General features: G+C 47.0%; 1 protein-coding gene across 1 annotated transcript in view; it reads left to right on the top strand.

Moving 5' to 3' along the window:
- The window catches only part of COPS6 (COP9 signalosome subunit 6), a 74,115-nt gene that overhangs the window by 25,352 nt on the left and 25,303 nt on the right, over positions 1-23,460 (top strand). Inside the window, exons 5-6 of the mRNA XM_078671176.1 lie at positions 2,783-2,845; positions 4,917-4,964. Of these exons, the coding sequence (XP_078527302.1) occupies positions 2,783-2,845; positions 4,917-4,964 (111 nt within the window). The remainder of the gene's footprint in view (positions 1-2,782; positions 2,846-4,916; positions 4,965-23,460) is intronic.

Raw genomic sequence — 23,460 nt, 5'->3', positions numbered from 1 at the left:
GAACTAACAATTAAAGACTTATGGAATCCAAAAGAGCTTGTATCGCATCCATTTCCTGGCGCTCATGACAGTTCACCTAACTGGCGTTCTGCCATCCCTTTCAGTGTTTCGAATTCTAGTGCAGGCAGACAACATACCTATGATGCACTACTTAAACTAAGCAACAGCAGATCAAGACCACTATCTTTGAATACTCAAAATATGTGGTTATGGCTCCTAGCTAGAAACTTGCTCCTAGGACAACAAAATCAAGGAGCATATTTCTTCAGCTGATTTTTTTTTATTTATTTTTTTTTATTTCAAACCAAGCCATAAATAGGTATTAGACAACAAAGTACTGCAGGGCATCTTCCCAAACTGAATGTTTCGAAATTCTACTTTTTTGCCACAGCTAAAAACTACAAATGTCCACATTTTGCCTCTACAATATATGAAAAAGCTTCTCTGGGCAATGCCATTTTGCTGAATTGGTCAGAGATATCACGATACACTTTCCTTCCCCTCCCTCAAATTCCAGCAGTGATATTGGAAGTGCAGAACTCCAAAGGAACATTAACACTTATTGCCTCTGACTGGCCTAGATGTTGACATGTGTAGCAGATCTGTGAACCACCACTTTCATCACACACGAGGCTGGTATCCAAACTGAACCTATTGTCCAGGTAGTAAGGTTAGTTTTCAACTGTTGAACCGTATACTGTTGTCAGTACTACTAAGATTGTGGAATAAGGACAATTAGCGTCACAATAACTCGTTTCAGCCATATTTTCTTGCTCATTTTAACTTTGCCTGCTTGAAGTGCCTTCGCTGATCCCAGCCTCTGCACACCTGTTCGTTCCTGAGTCAAGAAAATGAAGACTAGTTTCCTCAGCTGAAATGTTTTCTTATTGTTACTATTTGAAGGTTGCTTCACTTTATTTTTATTTTAAGAACTACAATTATACATGACTATATTAACAAGTACTAGTGCATAAATATATGCATTGCCATTGGTCAGTAAGCTTGCTCCACCTAGCCATGTTTGTGGAAATTCTGACTAGTTGAGTCTGTGATTCACAGGCTATTCATTTTGCTTTTAATTTCGTTAATAAACCCTTTAGACTTCGGTGTGAGTATATTTTCCTTCACAGTGTAATGATGAGGACTCCTCTTTACTTTTTACCCAGGTGGTTTAAAAATTTCAATCAGACTATTACCCTACCAATATTCTTCAGTAACCAAACTGCCTCCAAAGCACTCTCAACAAGTTCACTCTTGTTTTCTATTTGAAGGCTTAAACAACCCTCTCACCTCTGGCCTTTTCTTGGACATGTGGATAACGTCCAGAAAGCTTGTTTTTCTACATCTCTATTTTATCTGCCAAACAGAACTGGCTCTGAGGGGCAACTGCCAGTAAAAGATATCATGGAATGGAAATCCTCTAATTTAAGTGTCAGTTTGCCTTTTATATTACTCTTGAAATATTAAGCCTACCAGGCATTCTTTTTTTAATTTATTTTAGATACTAGGGAAGCTGTTTAGAGTTTAATGTTCTGCAATGTAGTTTGGAGTAGCGAGATTTATATTGATTATTAAATACAGTTCAAGTGTGCTTGGATACCGACATGCAGAAGGGAATTAGTCTGACGTTTGAATACATAGAAGAGCACTACGATCCCGAACCAGGATTACAAGTAAGTAACCAATAATGCCTAGAACCACGCGTCTGTCTCTGGGTTCACAGAGGTACTTCTGGGAAGCATTTTAGATAGCCAGGATTTTTAATTCTGTACCAATCCAAGGGTCTAATCCTGTGTTCAAATATACAATTGATCTGTATAATCTAATCTACAATATGTGATGTAATTCGAACAATCTTGTAAACTGATGTGTTATATAGCAAAGAAGGGTAGTGATTGACTCAGGATGGTGATAGCGTTTTTCATAAACATGTAATATTGCTTTCTATAGCAAGCAGTCATGGGTTAGACTGACCCGAGCCTTTCATCTTCATTTTGTCAAAAAATGTGTGTAAGTAACTGGACATGCATCTTTCATCCAGACATCCATCTATCATTCACTCCTCTCCATCCAATCATCCTCTTAACTCTGTGCCCACTTGTATGCAGTCTGGATGTGTGTTGTGTGGGACAGTATGTGTGACGGCATGGCCATGTATGTACTTGTCTGTCTTGGTTCATAGTCATGGGCACCTGGTTCTCTTTTGGCTTGCCCTGGCATGTCTCAATCTCCCAATTATCCATTAGTTCCTGATTGCTTACACTGTTAGAATCCCACCCATTATATCTCCTCTAGCTCTATTGTTCCTTCCTTTGCTCTGGTAACCAGTTTTTCTTTCGCGAGTCCTCAAGCCCCACACTATTGCTTGTTTCCTATCGCATTTGGTCTTGTATATTCATGGTGTTTAATTGGTTGAATTACAAAGCAAAGCATGATACTTTGCTGCAAGAGGATTCTGAGGACATCTTGCAAGCTCTTGATTCTGTAAAAAAAACACTAGAGTACAGAACTGGTAAATGCATTGTAGATTTGTAAACTGCTCTTAAACAATATACAAAATGCTATCAATAAATTACATGTAGTGAATGACTACCTGGGGTAGGTGCCCTGGAGTATTAATCGAATTAATGGAATTGCTTATAAATCTATGCTGCAAAGACACAAAATGCGTGCACCACACACTTCAAACGTCCTCTGCTGCCTCTCTCTCGTTCAGATCGCAGCCGCTGTTTGTTGATCTTGGACTGTTGCTTAACCCCTTTGTGTATCTTTTTTCACCCAGGTGTGTGAGATCATCGAGAGTCCGCTTTTCCTAAAATTGAATCCGATGACCAAGCACACAGACGTGAGTAATGCTGTAGAGTGCTGCTGTGCATGAGGATACCGTTTTTGTAAATGGTTTAACAACATCTTCCTGCCAAAGGACAAGGAGGGGTTGTAGCTAGACACTGCAGGTCAGGAAGCTAGGTTAGGAAAAAGTGGACCTGCTTGTCTACAATCTGGAAGGCTTGTGTGTCTTTCAAGTTTAAGCTTGTGAATTCTTGATCAGAAGGAAGAGAGAAGGCTCCTCTTCGAATGACTCCATAGTGTGCAGACTAAAAGAATGGTCGTTCAACTGCCAGTTTGGGAGGAGTGGGCATATAAGACTAAGATGGCGAGTAATTTTCACTGGGGATATTACTCTACAGGAGGCTTGGACCATACAGAATAAATGCCTTCAGACATGAGTGCGTCCTCAAGAAGTGTTTTTCAGATGTTGAGTGCTGTCGGTGGAGCTCAAGGTTGAGTCTTGAGAAGCAGCAACATTTGTTTTGTTCTGCTGATGTAGAGATTGAATGCGACCAGTCATAGGTATTGGACTTTGGATTATGGAACTAAAAGCCAGATGTGCAGCCATATTGAGACTTGTGTACAATGAATTGGGCCTTGACACTCATTGATCCGCACACAATGGAGGGTTTGTGTTGCTGGCCTTATCTCATCATGGTGTCGAAGGCTAAATAAGAGCTGGGACAAATGGCTTTGAGCACCCACGATGTTTGGCAGGTTCCTTGTTGTTGACTCCTGAGTTATACTACTATGTCCAGCTCTCCGAAATGATCAGTTACCTCACTGAGGAAACATATCTACTTACAAGAGTGAAGAGAGGTCCTATCAAATTAATCAGTAATATATGTAGGAGTAGGCTCTAGGTGAGGATGTATAGTGATCATAATGGTATCTACAGACCCTGGGTGTTAATGAAGAAACACCTATTCTGCTTAGGGCTGTGTGGGGAGACATGAGAATCCTGATATACATGGCTGTGTTATTGGGAATCTGGGTGATGCCTTCTGTACAAAAGGGGTGGGGAATGGAGATTATGCAATGCTGAGGATCAAACAAGATTTCATAGCTCTCACTGCGTTGTTTCTTGTGGTAATTTCTGGCGAAGCTGTGCCTGTTCACAGTGCACATTCATTTATTCACTTTTACCTATACAGGACAAAGTGTATATCCTATGTATTTATCTGACTTTTATAGTACAAACCTAACCACAAGCAAAACAGAGCACTATATACGCTGTTCAAGCTTTCGCTACCCATACAGATCATGACAGCCTTGAAGTAACTGCTGCATGCAGGCATATCGTAGCTCTCCGCACAAGGGAATATTGTAGCTGTTTCACACAAGTATCTTCTGTTGTAAATTGAGCATAGAGATTGTAGTATGCGACAACCGCTAAACTCTCCCTGTGTTTCTTAGCTCTCACATGGGAGATTGTACAACTTTTAAATTTTCCTTTGGAGTACCATGGAGCACTTGCTGCATTGAGAGTTGAAACCGCAACCATTTCTCTTGGTCACAGATAAAGGTTACTCTTTATGTTGTTTTAAGGGACCTTGATACCTTAGAATAGATTCATTGATGATGCTTGAGTGGGGATGGCTGACTGGGAATATGTGTTGAGCATAAAATTCGAAATGGACACAACAAATTACATTCAGTATTGTCCAGGCGATTCTTCTTGCAAACAATCTAAATTACAGCCGGATCCTCCTATAATAGAGCAGTTCCTTACCGGAAGGACTGGTTCCTACTGCTCTTTTCATGGATGATTGACACGAAAGCCTAGATTTTTTTTTCTCATGGCCAATTACATGCCAGCCGGGTGCATTTTAATTTGTCATTAGTGCACACCTAAAACAATGAGATGCTCTCCAGGGTGTATCAAACTTGCTTTAAAACACACACACTATTAATGGAAACCTCCAGCACCTTGCGGATGTTCAGGGATAGTGATAGTATATTAAGAATGAAAAATGATTGTTGCAGACACCCGTAAACTACATATGATCACTGGTTAAGGCAGACTTAATAATTTGTGCAGCTCCTTTCATTCTCATTCACTTTACTCTTGAATTTTCTCTACACAGCTACCTGTCAGTGTCTTTGAATCTGTAATTGACATCATCAGTGGAGAGGTGAGTGATTCCGGCCATATACCTGTGCCTGCCGCCTGAAAAGGTAGAACCATGCTTTGTCTACAGCAGAGCCTCAGAAGGTAGAGCTTTCTGTCCATAGCACATGTACACGCAACTTTCCTCACTTGCACCGGATTATTCATTCCCACTTAGCATTCTGCTTCCACCGTAATTGCACTATTATGACAGTGGTACCAACCGTTACACAGTGTACAATACAGATAATACATTCACAGTGTTTGTGTTTGAGGCTTTTGTTCACTCAAACTGGATGAGTTCTCTTCTGGCACTAGAAAACTCTTCTCATCAAAGCACTATTTCCTCTACTGTTCTCTGCATTTCCTGGTGATACGATAGGTGGATGTTCATGCCAGTGCATGGTGTTCGACACCTAATCTTGGGTTCCATCTTTGTGAAGGGGGAGCTTGTATTTTTCAGTAGTTGAGCTATCACCATGTCTGCTCTTAGTTTGTTTTTGGTTAAGAAAAAACAATGTGTACTAATGCTAGCTGCTGCAGAATAACGGTACTCCGGTATGTTTGAGCATAAAGACCCCTTATGGTAATGAACGTTCATTGAGGATGCAGTATCTGTTAAGAAACGGAGAGTAGGAGAACGCTGTAGAGCACCATCATCTAAACTGGCCTAAATATTTTTTATCAATGTGAACTTGAGGTTTACAGACCCCTTTGCTAAATCAGATACACACGCGTGCAATAGTTCCCTTTGACATACATTGTAAGTTTACCAACCTCAGTATAACCAGTACATTCAATATCCTCAGTATAACCAGTTAATTCAATCACAATGAAAAATTGTAAAACTTTGTTTTCAGTCAAAAAACTAAATAAATTTTTTGAATTAAATGGTAGATTGACAAAGTTAAGGCTGTGGCCCCTATAAGTGTATTGTTAATGTGGTGCTGTAAGAAGATGTGGATGAAGGAAGGCAAGGGAGATGGTTTGTTACTGCTCGTGTTCCATCCCGAACGAATACTGTAGAAGTACACACTTGCATCAGACTTGTTAGCGTCTTATCGGGATTAACTTCTCTCCTTATTTCACTTCGGCAAGCTGGAACCACTGTTTATTGGTTTTTGTTATGCTTTTAAAAAACAGACATGACAATTTTTAACCACTTCTCGCAGTCTGCTAAATGTGGATGTTGGTGCTGTTGTGTTGAATTCACCATGTTTGATGGCTACTTCTAACAGCAGATTCCTTTTCCAATGTATATCCCGCAAACGTCAGACTGGATCTGGTAACTCAAAAGCATTACTCCTGCGTGCCGGTAGTTGGTGTTGTGCGGCTCTGTATCGACTATGTTCCACTCCGGAAGTGACAAGCCTGACTATTTATAAGCACCACCCAGGCATATTAATGTCAGTTCCTATCTTTCTGTGCCTTCGTACGTGGATCCAAAGCTCTACTACTTTTGTCCCAGATGAGTAACTTTCTCCAAAATACTTTTCACTAGTGGGTCAGGAATTAAGCCACCTCCCAAAACAACCTTGTTCAAATCTAGTATTGACTTGAAAACAAATGTCTGATGGTCTTCTGACCGCAGATTCTTCACCTTTTTGAATATTCCCCAGGCAGCAAACTGGATCCTGGAATGTGTTCATCAGTACCTTTGTGCACCATTTGCGGCTCCGCACTGAAGTAGTTCTACTCCGGAAATGACGTGCAGTCTGTATATGTGACACTCCAGTTTGCTGACGTCAGTTCCTTTCTTTCCGCACCACCAGACGTAGATATGAAGCTACTTCTCATCTCTTTGAGACCATGTACCTAAACAATTTTTACTGTATGCAAGAAAAATGTCACCTCCCAAAACAACCAATTTTAAATCCTGTGAGGACTGTCCTATTAAACTGTCTGTGACTGAACCCCATCAGGTGTGGTGCCTCGAGTCGGGCTACGACTCTAAGGCCTGCAGTGACTGCACATGGATGTTCGCGAAGACTGAGGCCTATTTCGATTTCCATTGGAGCACAACCTCTCATTCTCGACATACCACCTTCACAAGGAAAAACCCATACCTTGCATTCCTTATTTGGTAGATTCAGACGACAACTATGACGCCTGTGATGAGATAGTTCAACCATACTGCGATGAAAATTGGTATGGTGACCTCCAAGAAGTTAGTAACCTTGACACTTCACCCTGAGTCGGGATTCCTCTAACTCACAGGCCCTGCTACTGAGGAGAGTATATCTTTCGCAGTAGTCATGCATGGGGCAGTCCGGTATCAACCTCCAGCACCTACTTTAGAGGTCATAACCAATGTCCTGACAAAAGTGCTTCAGCTGGGAAAAATATCTACTGTGCCCCTACAACTTATCAGTGAGGCACTACCAGATACTCTTAGGAGCCTGGGCTGCACTGTGCTTGGACCTTCCAGCTAATCACCAAATTTTAGACTCCACACCCTCCTCCGAGCGACCATGCATTTTTATCTTCGCCCCCCCCTCCCCTGATAGCCTGGTGGTGCAAGGATGTACCAGTTGGGTGAACTCTAATACTTTTCTGACTATTCCCCCCGATAGGAAGTCCAAAAATGGTGACCTTTGGGAAAGAGGTTCTTTTCTTCTACAACTGTGGCCCTCATTCTGTTAATGTTGCTTGCAGGTCCATGATTCCCACGCTCTTTGAGATTTGATGGATCAAGTCCTCCTTGGTGTCCTTGAAGATCTCCCACCTGTTCTGACCCACGCTGTATGGGACCATTGTGACACAGCCAAGTTCACAATTCTTGGCTTTAATACCACCAATTTCCATTGGACACTATCACCATTTGCCGCTACGATCGACCGGGTTCTCAGGCGATGTTTAGTCATCCTTTATGGACATACCCTTTTGACTGGAATCTCCTCTTTGGGAACATGGCACATTCTGCTCTGGAACCGTTCAGAGGGCATGCTCCTAGGGATTACATTCCCTATCTCGCCTGCTGCAGCAGCCCTATCGCTCCCTTCACGGTTTTGGCAGATACTACTAACCACTTCAGCCTCAGCACGGTGCCCAGCCATTTTGAAGCCGACACTGTGGCAATGACAGGCCCTGCCATCAGGGTCAGCAAGCCCATTTGCCTATCTCATCCCCATGGCCTACCAGCCAAACCTCTTTACCATTGTCCCAGTGGTGCCCTGTGACCTGGCCTGAGGCAAGATCAACAAATTGTGCCGGGTAAACAGGCAACACCATCAGACAGGTGTGTTCTGTAGATTATCTAAGGAATACACCTTACCCTTCAAAGCCACTTTCCTCCATCCCTGGATCAACTGACAGTGAACTTTTCCATCTTGCGGCAGGAAGTGCAAGCCCTTTTGGCCAAAATACGATAGGGTGCCTGCACCAGAAGTGAATTTTGGTTTTATTCCCACTACTTTCCAGTGCCAAACAAGAACTGAGGCTTTAGCCCTATTCCACATGTTTGTCCCCTCAACACCTTTCTTCCTTCAGATGGACAATTCAAAATGCTCACGGCCCTGGTAGCACTGGTCCTGCAGGATACATATTTGCATATTCCCATCTTACGAGCCCATCAGCGCTACCTGGGGTTCGTGGTGGGACAGGAGAATTTTCAGTTCACTTTGGTCCCACCAGCACCCCTCTGATCACAAAAGTGATGGCGGTGGTAGCAGTGAACCTGCAGACGTCGGGGTACAAGTCTTGCCCCTACCTCGACAATCAGCATTTGACGGCGGGCTCCACAAAAGCAATAGTTACCTCCTCCAGAATCTGAACCCCCTGCCATCTTTGGGGTTCCCTGTCAACATGCCAAAGTCACATCTGACTCCTTGCCATTGAAGCCATTCTGGACACCGTCCGGTTTCATGCCTTTCTCCCTAAAAGGAGCGCCCAGGACGTCCAGGCTACGATCCCAATCTTTTGACCAAAATCCTTGATTTCAGTGACTCTGAGCCTTCTGGGACTGATGGCCTCCTGCATCCTGCTGGTCAAGCATGCCAGGGCATATGTGGGCTCTGCAGTAGGATATGAAGTCTCAGTGGGCCCCAACATCAAGGGTACCTCTCTACCCACACCCAGATCTCGGCAGAAACTGCAAAAGAGGGTTACTGGACCACAACTAGGTCAGTGGCAGACCTCTTTCCATACCCCACCCAGAGCTGACAGTGGCGATCGATGTTTCACTCCTAGATTGAGGCGGCCATCTGGCAGAAGTGGAAATCTGAAGCCTTTGGTCTCCGGCGGAGGCCACCCACCATTTCAACCTTCTGGAGCGGAGTGCCACTAGCTTAAAGCTAAAAGCCTTCCGCCCAGTCATCAAGGAGATGCTGGTACAGGTATTAGTTGCAATACCACATGGCAGTGGTTTTGTCTGTAAGTAGGGTGGGGTCTGGTTACCGACCCTATGCCACGAGGCTGCACATTTTCCAACCTCTTTAGGATTCATATGTTTAGTTTGTCAAACCTTCAGCTCAATCCTGTGTAGCTGTGGCACTGAGCATTAAGGCAAACGGCACCAAAACAATCAAAGAAGAAATCGATAAGACAGCGAAGATATCTGTGAGAAGTTGGCCTGATGTGCAGTGCTCACTATTCTAGTGATCACTATATATCAGTCCAAACAACCCTTATTGATGATTGGTTGTAAGTCAACCTTATAGACCAGCTATCCTAGTAGCATGGATACGAGCAGTCTAAGGCTAAGACTCTAGAGGGCGTGTTAAGCCAGCTGTTTTACCATCACATTACCCCTTGAACACCCAGTGAAAGGACACCACACAAGTTGTTATGAAAATAAACAGTGTATTTATTTATAACAAGACTACCCTGGCTCTTTATGAGACAGGGAGCTAAGCACACAACAAAACTCTTACGAAAATACTTAAGTTAGCACGTTATACACAAATGCCCGAGGGGCACGAAAAACCATATACTTAAAAAGTGGAATGCGAATTACTAGCAGGTAAGTAACAGTTCTAATAGGCTTTGGAATCGCTAGGACTGGACTAGGGAATCGTTAGATTACTACTAGGTGGCCCAGGGGACTCTGGTGCAGAGTGTGCACTCTCACGCGGGATGCGGGACAAAGTCTATGGAAGCTAGAATTCACAAAGTTAGTGTTCACGGGCGAACCCGACCTGGTAGGGAGAAAACGACAGTGGATCCTGACCCTTGGATAGTGAGGCTATGCTGGGACACCGGAGTGCCGAAGTTACCTAGCCCAGGGGCTGCAGCTGCATAGGTCTGAAAAGACGTCGGGGATCTCGTTGCCGGACCAGGAGCCTGGAAGGAAGAAGTTGCTGGCAGGCGACCAGTGAAGGAAAGTTCGATGGATCCAAGCCTGGATCAAGGAAGAGGAAAACCTGAAAGCAGAGGGGACCAAGTTCTTGAATCACTAGCCAGTGATTAAGTGGGCACCAGGATGGCACCGGGCGAAGTCACCGCAGTCAGGTGAGTGGGCGCTGCTGGGCTCTGCAGTCTCTCGGACCAGGAGGCGTTGTCGGCGACCAGGATGGAGGTGCGAGCTGTCCCACGAAGGTTCTTGCTGTCGACGTCGCTGGACCCAGGATTGGGCAACAAGTCTTGGCAAATGCAAGGCCCACGCGGTGGACCTAAAATGGCGTCTTGAGTGGACCAGGAGGGTCCAGGGTACTTCTCCGATGGAGGGAAGCAAGGGCCAGTCTGGAGCAACCAGACCAGCAGCAGAAATGTCGTCGGGCGTCGTCAGGAAGGCCACAAGCCAGCGGGCTAGTAGCCAAACAACGCGGTGAGCAGCAAAAAGCAGAAGGGCCCCACGCAGATCGTGGAGATGCTGGGGGGCTGCTCTTCGGTGCTGGAGCTGCTCAGGGTGGGGGTTTCTCGGACCCCAAAGCACTCACCAGGAATTCACTCGGCGGGCTTGCTGGAAAGAAGTCGTGCAGTCTTGCAGATGGCCGGTCCCTTAAGGTCTCGTCGCACCCACGGTTCTCAGCTGGGCTGTAGAGGTGGGTAGAGGTCAGAGGTGCCAGGGAAGCCGGTTCTCGTCGAGCTGGGCAGTCAGATTCCGGAGGAAGGACTTGCAGCAGACCGCAGTGTTCTTAGATGGTGCCTGCGGATGCAGGGTGACTACTCCTTAGTCACAAGGGAGAAATCTTAGGAAGAAGTCTTGAGTTCCTTTCGCAGAAAGTAGTTTCAGGATTCAAAGATGATCTGATTTGGAAGGGGGCCAGTCTCTACCTTTATCCTGTAAAAAGGGGCTGGCACGCGACTAAGTCCTGCCCTATGGGTGGGACTAGGAGGGGGGTGGTTACACCCACTTCCTTGGCGGGCTTTTCCCCAGCACAGGGTCTGGAGTGACCCTGGAACTGGTTCCAGCCAGCCTATGCACAGTGAGCACCGGGGTGCCACGTGCAGTCACCTTCCTCTAAAGCCCTGCCTACCTACAATACACAAAACCCTGTCTGGGACGGTGCTGGCACCGCCCCTGGCAGGAAACCCTTTGTCCTTATCTCCTGCTCTGGGAGGACTCCCAGCAGCAGGAGGGCAGACTTGTGTCTCGGTGGCAGCATCCATTTTGTGGATGCTAAGGCTCTGTCTGACTTTTAACCGGGTTATAGGTTACATGCATGTCGTGTCCCTCTAGAAGGGTGGAATGCTAACCCCGTCGCCAGAATTGGCGAGGGGTTAGTATTCCAATTCGTATGACACCTTACTCGACATGTTTTGATAAAGCGATACCAGAGTTGGCACATAACCGCGAGGATTATAATGCACTTAAGAGTATATGGTATGCGATATCGTGGAAACGGCTAAGGGATGGATCCCGAAAGCCGCAGACAGGCTCAGCTCATGCCAGAGCACCATCTCACACGATTCCAAGCACTCTGCCTTCAGGATTGACTGATAGGAGATCTGTGTGTCCATTTTAGGGTTCGATATAGGTATACTATATCTAAAGCAAAGGGTGATTACACCACCTTGCCCCAGCTGTCGTGCAGCCAGTTGTGTCAGATTTGGATGGCCAGCCAGGGGTGGCATAATACATGCTGCAGCCCCTGGTAGGCCCTGGGTACACCTATGCCCTGGGTACCTAAGGTACACTGTACAGGGACTGATAAGGTGACTCAGTATCCAATTTAGATATGTACCTAAGGTACATGGAATCCATCTTACAGAGAGAGCAGTAGGCCTGGGGCCCTGAATAGCAGGGTCCCAGGTCAACTAAGTCAGAAAACCAGCAAAACACCAGGCAAAAAGTTGGGGGCAACCATAGTCAGGGTTCTACCTTCCTACATAACCCCCCCCCCCCAAACGAAAGGAGATAAGGCTATCCTTGTCCAGGTAAGCCTATATTGCCTAAGTGGCCATTTAAGGAAGTACCAGCACTGGCATGGTTACCCCCTATGTCATGGTCCACTAAGCAATCCCTCACCCTAAGGGTGTCTGAGGGTCTCCACCATAGGGAATCTCTACCTGTGGTGTGTTTTGTCAAAGAAAAAGGCTGGTGCTGAAATGGAGTACTGAAGTGAGGCTCCACTAACTTTGGGCTCAGCTTCCTCCAATCATTATCCACCATAGAGGCCTTTCTTTCCAAGACTGAGTTGTTTTGGGCTCTCAGGGTCAACCTCTGGCTACCTACAGCTGGAGGTTGGGTCCCTCTGTTTGGCTTACTGGAGGGACAGTTCAGGTCTGGGGCCCTCAGGTCCCAAGTTTGGCTGTGCCCAACAGTGTCCATCTGTGGGAGGTCCCTAACTAATTTTAAGGGGGATCCCTCAGGAGTGTGTCTTATTTTCACTTGGCTAGGTCTACGAGCTTCAGTGCCCTTAATCTGCTGATTGGGAAATTCTTTTGGACAGGGGGCCCCTTGGGGTCCAACACTGGCCTCCCTGACCTCTACAGCCCTGGGCTGACTGAGGCAGGGTAGAGAGGGGCAGGTTACCTGCTCCAGACTGGGTCCCACCTTGGAAGGGTCCACTGACATCAGGGGTTCTGCCAGGCTAGGCCTGACTACCTCTGTGGCAGTTGCTTCACAAGGGGTCAGATCAGTTCCCTGAGGAGGCTGATCTGTTCCTAAAGTCTGGTGGGAGGGAGATTTCTCTTCTTCCTCAATACTCTCTGTCTGAGTGGAGTGATCCATAGTTCCAGGCTTCACAACACTGTCATCTGTCTGAGTTTGAGCTGTGGCCATCACAACTCTCCCAACCTTTTCAGGAGGGGGCTCAGTTTGGGTGTGGGCTGTGACCATCACAGCCTTGACAACCTGTTCTGGGAAGGAAGTTGTCTGAGATTGGGTTGTGACTGGCACAACCCTCCTGACCTGTTCAGGGAGGATATCTTGGACTGGGGCTGTGGCTACCACTGCCCCACTAACCTTACCATGGATGTTTACCATTCTAGAATGGGTTTCTTGCTCTACTTCAGCCCAGGCTGAGAGCTCTAAATCATTCCCCAGTAGGCAATCTACAGGCAAGTTTGGTGACACTGCCACTCTCTTGTGGCCAGTGACACCTCCCCAGCTGAGATTGACCACTGCCATGGGATGATCTCTCTGTACTCCATCAATATTGGTCACCTGGTATGTGGCACCAGGTAAAAGTTGCCTTGAGGGGACTAGACTCTCAGTCACCATAGTGATGCTAGCCCCTGTATCTCTATAGGCCTCAACTTTTATACCATTGATGAGGGGCTCCTGTCTGTACTTGCCCAAAGTGTTGGGACAAGTTGTGAAGTTGGCAAACCCCATGCCAGTCTCACAGACAAGAGTATCTAAGTTTGGGGACCTGGTTAGGCCAGAGTCCCCAGGAACTCCCAAAGTAAATGCACCCAAATTCTTGGGGGCACTCCCACCACCTGGGGGATTACTACTAGTAGTAACAGGAGGTTTGGGAATGTTACTTGGGGGTATGTTTTCCTTATTGTTATTCTTTGGGCAACTGCTGTCAGTTTTTAAATGACCCACCTGTTTACAGGGATAACAATAGGGTTTCTTCTGGTTATTGGAAGGATTCTGGGACCCACCCCCCTCAGAGGATTTTTGGGGCCCTGATGTGGTTTGTTCTGTAGATTTATTCCCACCCTTCTCTTGAGGCTTGGTTGATTCCTTTTTCTGGTCACCACCTTGGTTCTTGGGCCTAATCCTGGTTCTGACCCATTTGTCTGCCCTCTTACCCAATTCTTGTGGAGAGGTCAGATCAGAGTCTACCAGGTGCTGGTGTAATAACTGGTTCTGACAATTATTTAAGACTTGCTCTCTCATAATAAGATTATACAATCCTGTGAAGTCAGTAACCTTGCTACCCAGTAGCCAGCCTTCCAAAGCCTTAGTGGCACAATCAACAAAGTCAGACCAGTCCTGAGACTGAGTTTTCTGGGTGTCTCTGAACAGCAACCTGTACTGCTCAGTGGTTAAACCAAACCCATCAACCAGTGCATTTTTCAGGACCTGGTAATTGTTAGCATCCTCCACTCTTGTAGTGAGGAGCTTATCTCTACCTTTACCATCAAAGGAGAGCCACAGTATAGCTGCCCACTGACTCTGGGGAATGCCCTGCACAGTGCAGGCCCTCTCCAGAGCAGCCATCCATTTCTGGATATCATCCCCTTGCTTAAAGGGGGGCACTATTTTAGTCAGGTGTTTAGTATCTAAACCCTTCTCTCTATCTCTTGGGAGATTGCTGCCACCAGTGGGAGCTAGCCCACTCATCTGCTGCTCTCTTGCCAGGGCAAGCTTCTCTTTGGCCAGGGCAATTTCTTCCCTTTCAATCCTCAGTTCAGCTTGTCTCATCCTAGCTTCATGCTCCCTTCTCTGAGGGGAAGTAAATCTCCTCTGTGGAGGATTCCTTCTCCCCTGAGAAGAGGCATTAGAGTGCAGAGATCTATTGGAGTCCCTAGAAAGAGATCTATCCCTCCTAACTCCAAGGTTAGGCCCACTTCGGGTTAGTACTGGGGGGCCCCCAGATCCTAGCCCAAGTAAGTCTAAGTTGGTCCTAGTTAGCCTTCTGACTACCTCAAGACCTTTGTCTACCTCATCCCCAGAGAGTACCTCCTGATCCTCCTCCTCAACTGCTGAATCAGTGTTGGGGAGATCTGGATCCCCAGAGGTTCCCTCTAAGGCTGGCATGTTCTCATGTAACTGAGAAAGCTTTCTGGCATCATATGTCTCTAAGAGACCTATCAGAAAGGGAGTGGTGGGGTTAGACCCCTGCTTCAGTTTTCTGGAGACACAGATTTGTCTCATCTCCTGGAAACTGAGAGCTGCATATCTTGAAGTGACCTGTGGAGGGTCAACACTGACCAGGGGAGTCTCAGTAGATTCTCCCTGGGTAGACATGCTTTTCTAGTGAGGTGTAAGTGGTGCACTTACCTACACTATATGTTTGCCTACTGATCCCTTGCTAGAGTTGTAGTTTAGGGTGTGCTAGGCCCTAGGAGCTACAACAGCTGGTTCAGTAGAACTCAGAGTATTCTAAGCTAAGTTATATGTACCTTTAGTACTTATGTGATCTTTCACAAGATATTCTTAGGGCATGTGTGGTAAAACAACAGCAAGCTCAAATCCCAACCGCTGCTCACCAATGTGAGAAGTTGGCCTGATGTGCAGTGCTCACTATTCTAGTGATCACTATATATCAGTCCAAACAACCCTTATTGATGATTGGTTGTAAGTCAACCTTATAGACCAGCTATCCTAGTAGCATGGATACGAGCAGTCTAAGGCTAAGACTCTAGAGGGCGTGTTAAGCCAGCTGTTTTACCATCACATTACCCCTTGAACACCCAGTGAAAGGACACCACACAAGTTGTTATGAAAATAAACAGTGTATTTATTTATAACAAGACTACCCTGGCTCTTTATGAGACAGGGAGCTAAGCACACAACAAAACTCTTACGAAAATACTTAAGTTAGCACGTTATACACAAATGCCCGAGGGGCACGAAAAACCATATACTTAAAAAGTGGAATGCGAATTACTAGCAGGTAAGTAACAGTTCTAATAGGCTTTGGAATCGCTAGGACTGGACTAGGGAATCGTTAGATTACTACTAGGAGGCCCAGGGGACTCGGGTGCAGAGTGTGCACTCTCACGCGGGATGCGGGACAAAGTCTATGGAAGCTAGAATTCACAAAGTTAGTGTTCACGGGCGAACCCGACCTGGTAGGGAGAAAACGACAGTGGATCCTGACCCTTGGATAGTGAGGCTATGCTGGGACACCGGAGTGCCGAAGTTACCTAGCCCAGGGGCTGCAGCTGCATAGGTCTGAAAAGACGTCGGGGATCTCGTTGCCGGACCAGGAGCCTGGAAGGAAGAAGTTGCTGGCAGGCGACCAGTGAAGGAAAGTTCGATGGATCCAAGCCTGGATCAAGGAAGAAGAAAACCTGAAAGCAGAGGGGACCAAGTTCTTGAATCACTAGCCAGTGATTAAGTGGGCACCAGGATGGCACCGGGCGAAGTCACCGCAGTCAGGTGAGTGGGCGCTGCTGGGCTCTGCAGTCTCTCGGACCAGGAGGCGTTGTCGGCGACCAGGATGGAGGTGCGAGCTGTCCCACGAAGGTTCTTGCTGTCGACGTCGCTGGACCCAGGATTGGGCAACAAGTCTTGGCAAATGCAAGGCCCACGCGGTGGACCTAAAATGGCGTCTTGAGTGGACCAGGAGGGTCCAGGGTACTTCTCCGATGGAGGGAAGCAAGGGCCAGTCTGGAGCAACCAGACCAGCAGCAGAAATGTCGTCGGGCGTCGTCAGGAAGGCCACAAGCCAGCGGGCTAGTAGCCAAACAACGCGGTGAGCAGCAAAAAGCAGAAGGGCCCCACGCAGATCGTGGAGATGCTGGGGGGCTGCTCTTCGGTGCTGGAGCTGCTCAGGCTGGGGGTTTCTCGGACCCCAAAGCACTCACCAGGAATTCACTCGGCGGGCTTGCTGGAAAGAAGTCGTGCAGTCTTGCAGATGGCCGGTCCCTTAAGGTCTCGTCGCACCCACGGTTCTCAGCTGGGCTGTAGAGGTGGGTAGAGGTCAGAGGTGCCAGGGAAGCCGGTTCTCGTCGAGCTGGGCAGTCAGATTCCGGAGGAAGGACTTGCAGCAGACCGCAGTGTTCTTAGATGGTGCCTGCGGATGCAGGGTGACTACTCCTTAGTCACAAGGGAGAAATCTTAGGAAGAAGTCTTGAGTTCCTTTCGCAGAAAGTAGTTTCAGGATTCAAAGATGATCTGATTTGGAAGGGGGCCAGTCTCTACCTTTATCCTGTAAAAAGGGGCTGGCACGCGACTAAGTCCTGCCCTATGGGTGGGACTAGGAGGGGGGTGGTTACACCCACTTCCTTGGCGGGCTTTTCCCCAGCACAGGGTCTGGAGTGACCCTGGAACTGGTTCCAGCCAGCCTATGCACAGTGAGCACCGGGGTGCCACGTGCAGTCACCTTCCTCTAAAGCCCTGCCTACCTACAATACACAAAACCCTGTCTGGGACGGTGCTGGCACCGCCCCTGGCAGGAAACCCTTTGTCCTTATCTCCTGCTCTGGGAGGACTCCCAGCAGCAGGAGGGCAGACTTGTGTCTCGGTGGCAGCATCCATTTTGTGGATGCTAAGGCTCTGTCTGACTTTTAACCGGGTTATAGGTTACATGCATGTCGTGTCCCTCTAGAAGGGTGGAATGCTAACCCCGTCGCCAGAATTGGCGAGGGGTTAGTATTCCAATTCGTATGACACCTTACTCGACATGTTTTGATAAAGCGATACCAGAGTTGGCACATAACCGCGAGGATTATAATGCACTTAAGAGTATATGGTATGCGATATCGTGGAAACGGCTAAGGGATGGATCCCGAAAGCCGCAGACAGGCTCAGCTCATGCCAGAGCACCATCTCACACGATTCCAAGCACTCTGCCTTCAGGATTGACTGATAGGAGATCTGTGTGTCCATTTTAGGGTTCGATATAGGTATACTATATCTAAAGCAAAGGGTGATTACACCACCTTGCCCCAGCTGTCGTGCAGCCAGTTGTGTCAGATTTGGATGGCCAGCCAGGGGTGGCATAATACATGCTGCAGCCCCTGGTAGGCCCTGGGTACACCTATGCCCTGGGTACCTAAGGTACACTGTACAGGGACTGATAAGGTGACTCAGTATCCAATTTAGATATGTACCTAAGGTACATGGAATCCATCTTACAGAGAGAGCAGTAGGCCTGGGGCCCTGAATAGCAGGGTCCCAGGTCAACTAAGTCAGAAAACCAGCAAAACACCAGGCAAAAAGTTGGGGGCAACCATAGTCAGGGTTCTACCTTCCTACAATATCCAATACCAATTTATACAAATAGACTGTGTTGACACCACAATGAAAAAGATTCTTCCTAGGATTCCTTGGATATAGACTTTACAAGGTATAGTAAATTGGGTTAATTAGCTGAACTGCGAACAAGCATTGGTAAATTCAATGAATTTGGCACTTAGAAACTTTTTAACCAAAACGTTTGGGCTAGTTGGAATAGCTCCAAATGGTGCTACACATCCCTGGAAGTTTGACACCGGGTTTCACCTCTCCTGTCCCAAATGTAAGCTTGTCTGCCTGAACAATGAAGCAGACCCTCTCCCAAGTGTTACCCATTTGCCCTTCAAAGGCGGCTTCTCCTTTGGTGCTAGCTTTATGGGCCAACGCCTGTGTGTCTTCTGCAGAATGAAGTTGACACCTCCTTCCAGAGCAGGTCCCTATTGTAGCATTAGCTGAGAATCGTTCGCACATCTCCCCAGGAGGGCAGAAAGCTTTCTCTGCTACAGGATCCCATGTGCAGCCAGTATGGGGGCAGATGACAAGAGCCAACAAAGTGGCAACTTTGCTAAAGTTGCACACTGCAACTTATTACATTAATTTCTGAGAATTAAGTAGCGCTTAACGTTATTTGATACCTTGAATGACGCACTTTGGCTGCGCAATTCCTGAATGAGCATAGTTGAGGGGTCGGCGTATAATTTTTAACTGCTTAACAGCTCTCTTGCAGTTTCTCACCAACAAGACTGTGTTCCTTATTTACTTTGGTAAATATATATTCTCTTCAGTTCAATAAGTGAATACCTATTCCAATTTTTTTGAGTTCTGCAAAGTTATCCTGTGAAAGGAAGAACAAATATTGCAAACGGATATAGGATGGCGACTGACAAGACCAATGTTCAGGAGGTGGCCAGGGTAGCACCAACAGTACACCACCAGTGGCTCGAGGGTGGCAGGGGACAAAATGTCGGGAGATCAATGTTCTATTGTTATGGTCACTGCAGAAAGAGGCTGCAGGTTCTGGCTGCAAGGCCCATCGAACTGAACCAGCATTGCGATGCTCTGGGACGTAGAGACCCCTTTGGTCCTCTTAACCACACCCCGGGGGCAACAGATGCAGAAGGTGGCTTTAGGCATCGAGTTTTCTCACTGGAAGACATCACGGTAGAGGGGACCTGCGTGCAGAGCCTGCCGGCGATGTCTATGGGTCCACAAGAGGTGAAACAACAATGGACTCCAGCTCTAGAGGGCTGGGCGCCCTAAATGACACTGTATGCTCACTTCGACTCGGGCTGGGAGTGTCTGGTGCAGTTGTGGCTTCTGGTGTCGGGTTTTGGCAGTTCCAGAATCCTCAGTCTTCTCTTGGAGTTGATGCAGGCAACAGTTCAGCTGTTCTTCGGGAGGTCTTGGTCTTTATTGAAGGCAGGCAATCCTCCCATGTTCCGGAGGCACACAGCTGCATGACAAGACCTCTTTGGCTCAGTTTAGATGGAGAACGGCAGACAGGTCAGCTGGGCTGGGGCCTAACCGGGGGCTCTCTTCAGTCTTCTGCTTTTGCGGCTCTTTGTGTTCTTCTTCGTAGGTCATCATGATGTGCTCTTCTGATGCCAGGGGCTTCCCTAAATACTGAATTTAGGGGCGTTGGGCTACTGACCCTTGGGGTCACTATGCCCCCTTTTTGACCTTTTCCTATGGGAAGTGGGCATAACCCTATCACAAAGTTCCTAAGTATGCCATCACAAAGATGGCTGCTTCTGAAAAAGTATGTCCTCCTCATTGTAGCCCACCTCGTGGTAGTAATAGTCTGGAGGTGGCACACCTACCTGACTAGTTAATTTCTGCACCTGTCCAGGTGCCAAGGGGGCCCTGTATAAAGGGGGTTTATGCCCTGTCCTGTAAGGGTCTAAATAATTGCATTTTAAAAGTGCCAGCTCTTTGAAGCTTGTGCCTGGGAAGGCTAATCTGCGGCTCATCCTGTGGGAGTGGGTGTTACACCCTCTTCCCGGACAGGCTTTTGTCTGTGTCTCCTGAGAGCAGAGGCTGTCACCCTAGGAAGTCAGAACTGTGTCTCAGGGTGGGTGGGGGGGGGGGGGGGGGAGTTTAGGATGACCGAAACCGAGTAGGGTTTGAGGGGGCACCTCCAAGGTGCCCACTGGTTGCATTACTTGTTATCCATCCCTGGAATCAGTGTGGGTTTATCAATACGAGATGCTTGACACCAAACCACTATTTTCAGTGAAGCAATCCTGTAGCTGGAGGTCTTTTTTCAACTGTGTCCAGCACATATTTTAAAATAGCTTCCCTTGTCACTTGTACTGGCTGTAATAGGACTGACCAGCACAGGGGCATATCTGCTCATTCTGGTATGCCCTCACATGTAATGCTCCTCCTCCTGCCTTACGGCTATATGCAGTTTTGGGGACATGGCACACAGATGTGTGCATGTTGTTTTTTCACTTTTGTCTGCACCAAGACCCGTAGCCTGCCATGGCAGCCTTGCATGTGCTTAGTGAGGGGTTGCTCAGGGTGGCACAGTTTGTGATGCTTCCCTTAGCGAATCTCTTTTGTACCTCAGGCCCTAGGTACCTGGGGTACCGTTTACTAGGAACTTACAGAGGGTGCTAAAGGTTTTGCCAGTTGGGGGAACAATTGTACATCCTTGAGAGAGAGCTCTGGCACTGGGGCCCTGGTTAGCTGGAAACCAGTAAACTTCCAATTGAAATCACATCAGTTACCAGGGGAAAAAGTGGAGGTTACCATGTCAAAAAGGGCTACTTTCCTACAGAGGCCGTTAGGGATGCCATTCTACTCTCATTTGGCACGCTTCTGGCTCCGTGTGGAATGCCTTCATGCCACAATGATATTCCAGTTGGGGTCCCACCAATTGGTTCACCCGCTGCGTCTTTTGTGCCTCTTGAACCTGCTTGAGGTTCTAGTTGGGCTTCAAGGCCACTCCTTGTGTGGTTCCTTTCACATCAAAACTGGTGTCAACACTGATGGAAGAGGAACAGTTGTCTCTAGTAGTCTGCTACACCGAGACAGCTTCATCTGGACCAAGGCTGCACTCCAATCCCACTGAAGCACAGCCTATAGCCAATCATTCGGATTCCAATACCTTTCCTTTATCATGCGACGGAGCTCATACTCTAAATCAGCTCTTTGGATCAGAGTCCGAAAATAAGTACTCCAATGAGGGGGCGTTGAATTTGCTAAACAATGCGACGAGAACCATTGGTATGCCGAATTACAGGATGCTAGACGTCCAAACACTCCCAGACACTCGACTTGTGTCACCGCTTGGTTCTGCCACAGAGGAGAGTGTCTCTTTTGCTGTGGTCATGATGCAGGTTTTCAGATGTCCTTGTCTGGAACCTCCCGACAGCTTCGGTTCTGATGTCCTGGTGGAGGTTCTACAGCCTTGCCAGGCACCTACTGAACCTCTCCTGCCATTCAGTGAGGCCTTAACGGATACCCTCCCAACCACTTGAGCAAAGCCATGTTCTAGTTCTCCAGTTAACAGACCTGTAACTCGTTGCCACAGACCGGCGATCTCGACTTTTTAACACAAGCCACTACACCAAAGAGCCTTGAGGTCCAGGTGTCCACCAGCAGAGTCTACCCAAGCACCCACCCCATTAACTTTCAAGTGCATAGAAACGTTTGGCAAGCCCTCTAGTCTTGCTTTGCATTCAGTTAGTGCCTGCTGCCACCTTGGCTGCTGCAGTCATGCTTTAGGTAAGTGGCTCTTAACTGTTAGACTTCTGTGAACCTTTATTTAATCCTTACTGGAAACCATTGACCCCTACAGAATATTTATTGGTAGCCCCCAAAGAGTCATTACTGAAAACTAGGGACCATGGCCTAAGCATTTTCCATTATTAGAAGTTCCAAGCAATACACAAAAATACAGAAATGAACATTCATCAAACCATTATACAAATGATGAAAAAATGTATTTAACTTACAGATCTTTAAAAAAATCTAAATGTTAATGAGAAACCTAGAGCTTCTCTAAATTCTATTGAGGCCACTCATTTGTTGTACGAAATTCTGTTTAATGCACTTGCTCTGTTTCGACAAATCAATCTGTGAATACAAGGTTAATTTTTAGACTCCATTTCGAATTTATTTACAGAACGTTTTAAACCATTTAAATGTAACATTTTGCTTCTTCATATGCACTTTATTCAGCTGTTTTTATTTAAATTTCTAATCTAAGCAGTTGAGGACCTCCAAGGGTCCCCATCTACATGTTAAAAACCACTGCTTTAGGGGGATCAGCAATAGATAGAAGTGTGGTGCCCAGACACCACGCTTGGATGAGGTCCACATGCTTCTCTGGGGATTTCTATGCATCTCCAATGTTCATGCTATTTGATGACTCCTACCTTTTTGGCAAAAAGGCAGATTTAGCCTGTACCGCTTTAAGAGTTGTTGCATAACATGTTCCTTGGACTTCCTGCCCCTACCAGACAATTTCTTAAGCAGTTTCACCCCTTTGTGTTTATGCTAGTGGTTTCTAGTACCACCAGTGTCCGATCTCCCTGCCGGCACCACCATCTGCTCTGCCATTTCTGGTCATGAGCCGCTGAACCCAGAGAGAACCTTCAGTGCATCAAGGGCAACATGCCGCTCAGTCCCTTGCCCCTCTGGCAGCCTCAACCCTCAATCACTTTAGTGTGTCTGTTTTTTAAACACTCCCACCCTGCAGAAGACAGGATCAGATATTTCCTCGAAGGGTAGCAAGACTCACTTTGCATGGATCCTCCAAGGTGTCAAGCAGAGCTGTGTCCTCCCATTTCTTTCTACTCTTCCGCACGTTCCATCCCCAACTTAAAACACATGTCTGTTTTTCAACAGGACATGTAGCCCCTTTTGACCGAAGGAGCCTTAGAGAGGGTTCTGGCCTCTGAAGTAGGTATTGTATTCTAATCCATCTACTATCTTGTGCTGAAGAAGGACATGGGCCTTTGTCCTATTTTAGATTTCTGCCCTCAACACCTTCCTGCAGGAGGACAAATTAAAGATCCTCATGTGGCCCAGGTCATGTCTATCCTGGATCCCAGAGCTTGGATTGTAGCGTTGGACCTGCAGGATGTGCATTTCTATTTTCTGGTCCTGCAGGCCACGTTACTTGTGGTTCACAATGAGTGAGGCGCATTTTAAGTTTGAAGTTCTCTCCTTTGGCCTTACCAGTGCCCTTTGGATGTACACAAAATGAATAGCAGTAATCGCAATACACATTGAGGTCGGGTGTACCAGTTTTCCTATACCTAGCCTG

The sequence above is a fragment of the Lissotriton helveticus genome, chromosome 12, assembly GCF_964261635.1.
Source record: "Lissotriton helveticus chromosome 12, aLisHel1.1, whole genome shotgun sequence".
Lineage (NCBI taxonomy): Eukaryota > Metazoa > Chordata > Amphibia > Caudata > Salamandridae > Lissotriton > Lissotriton helveticus.
The sequence above is the reverse complement of the archived record's forward strand: the minus strand, read 5'-3'. Positions and strand labels throughout refer to the sequence as shown.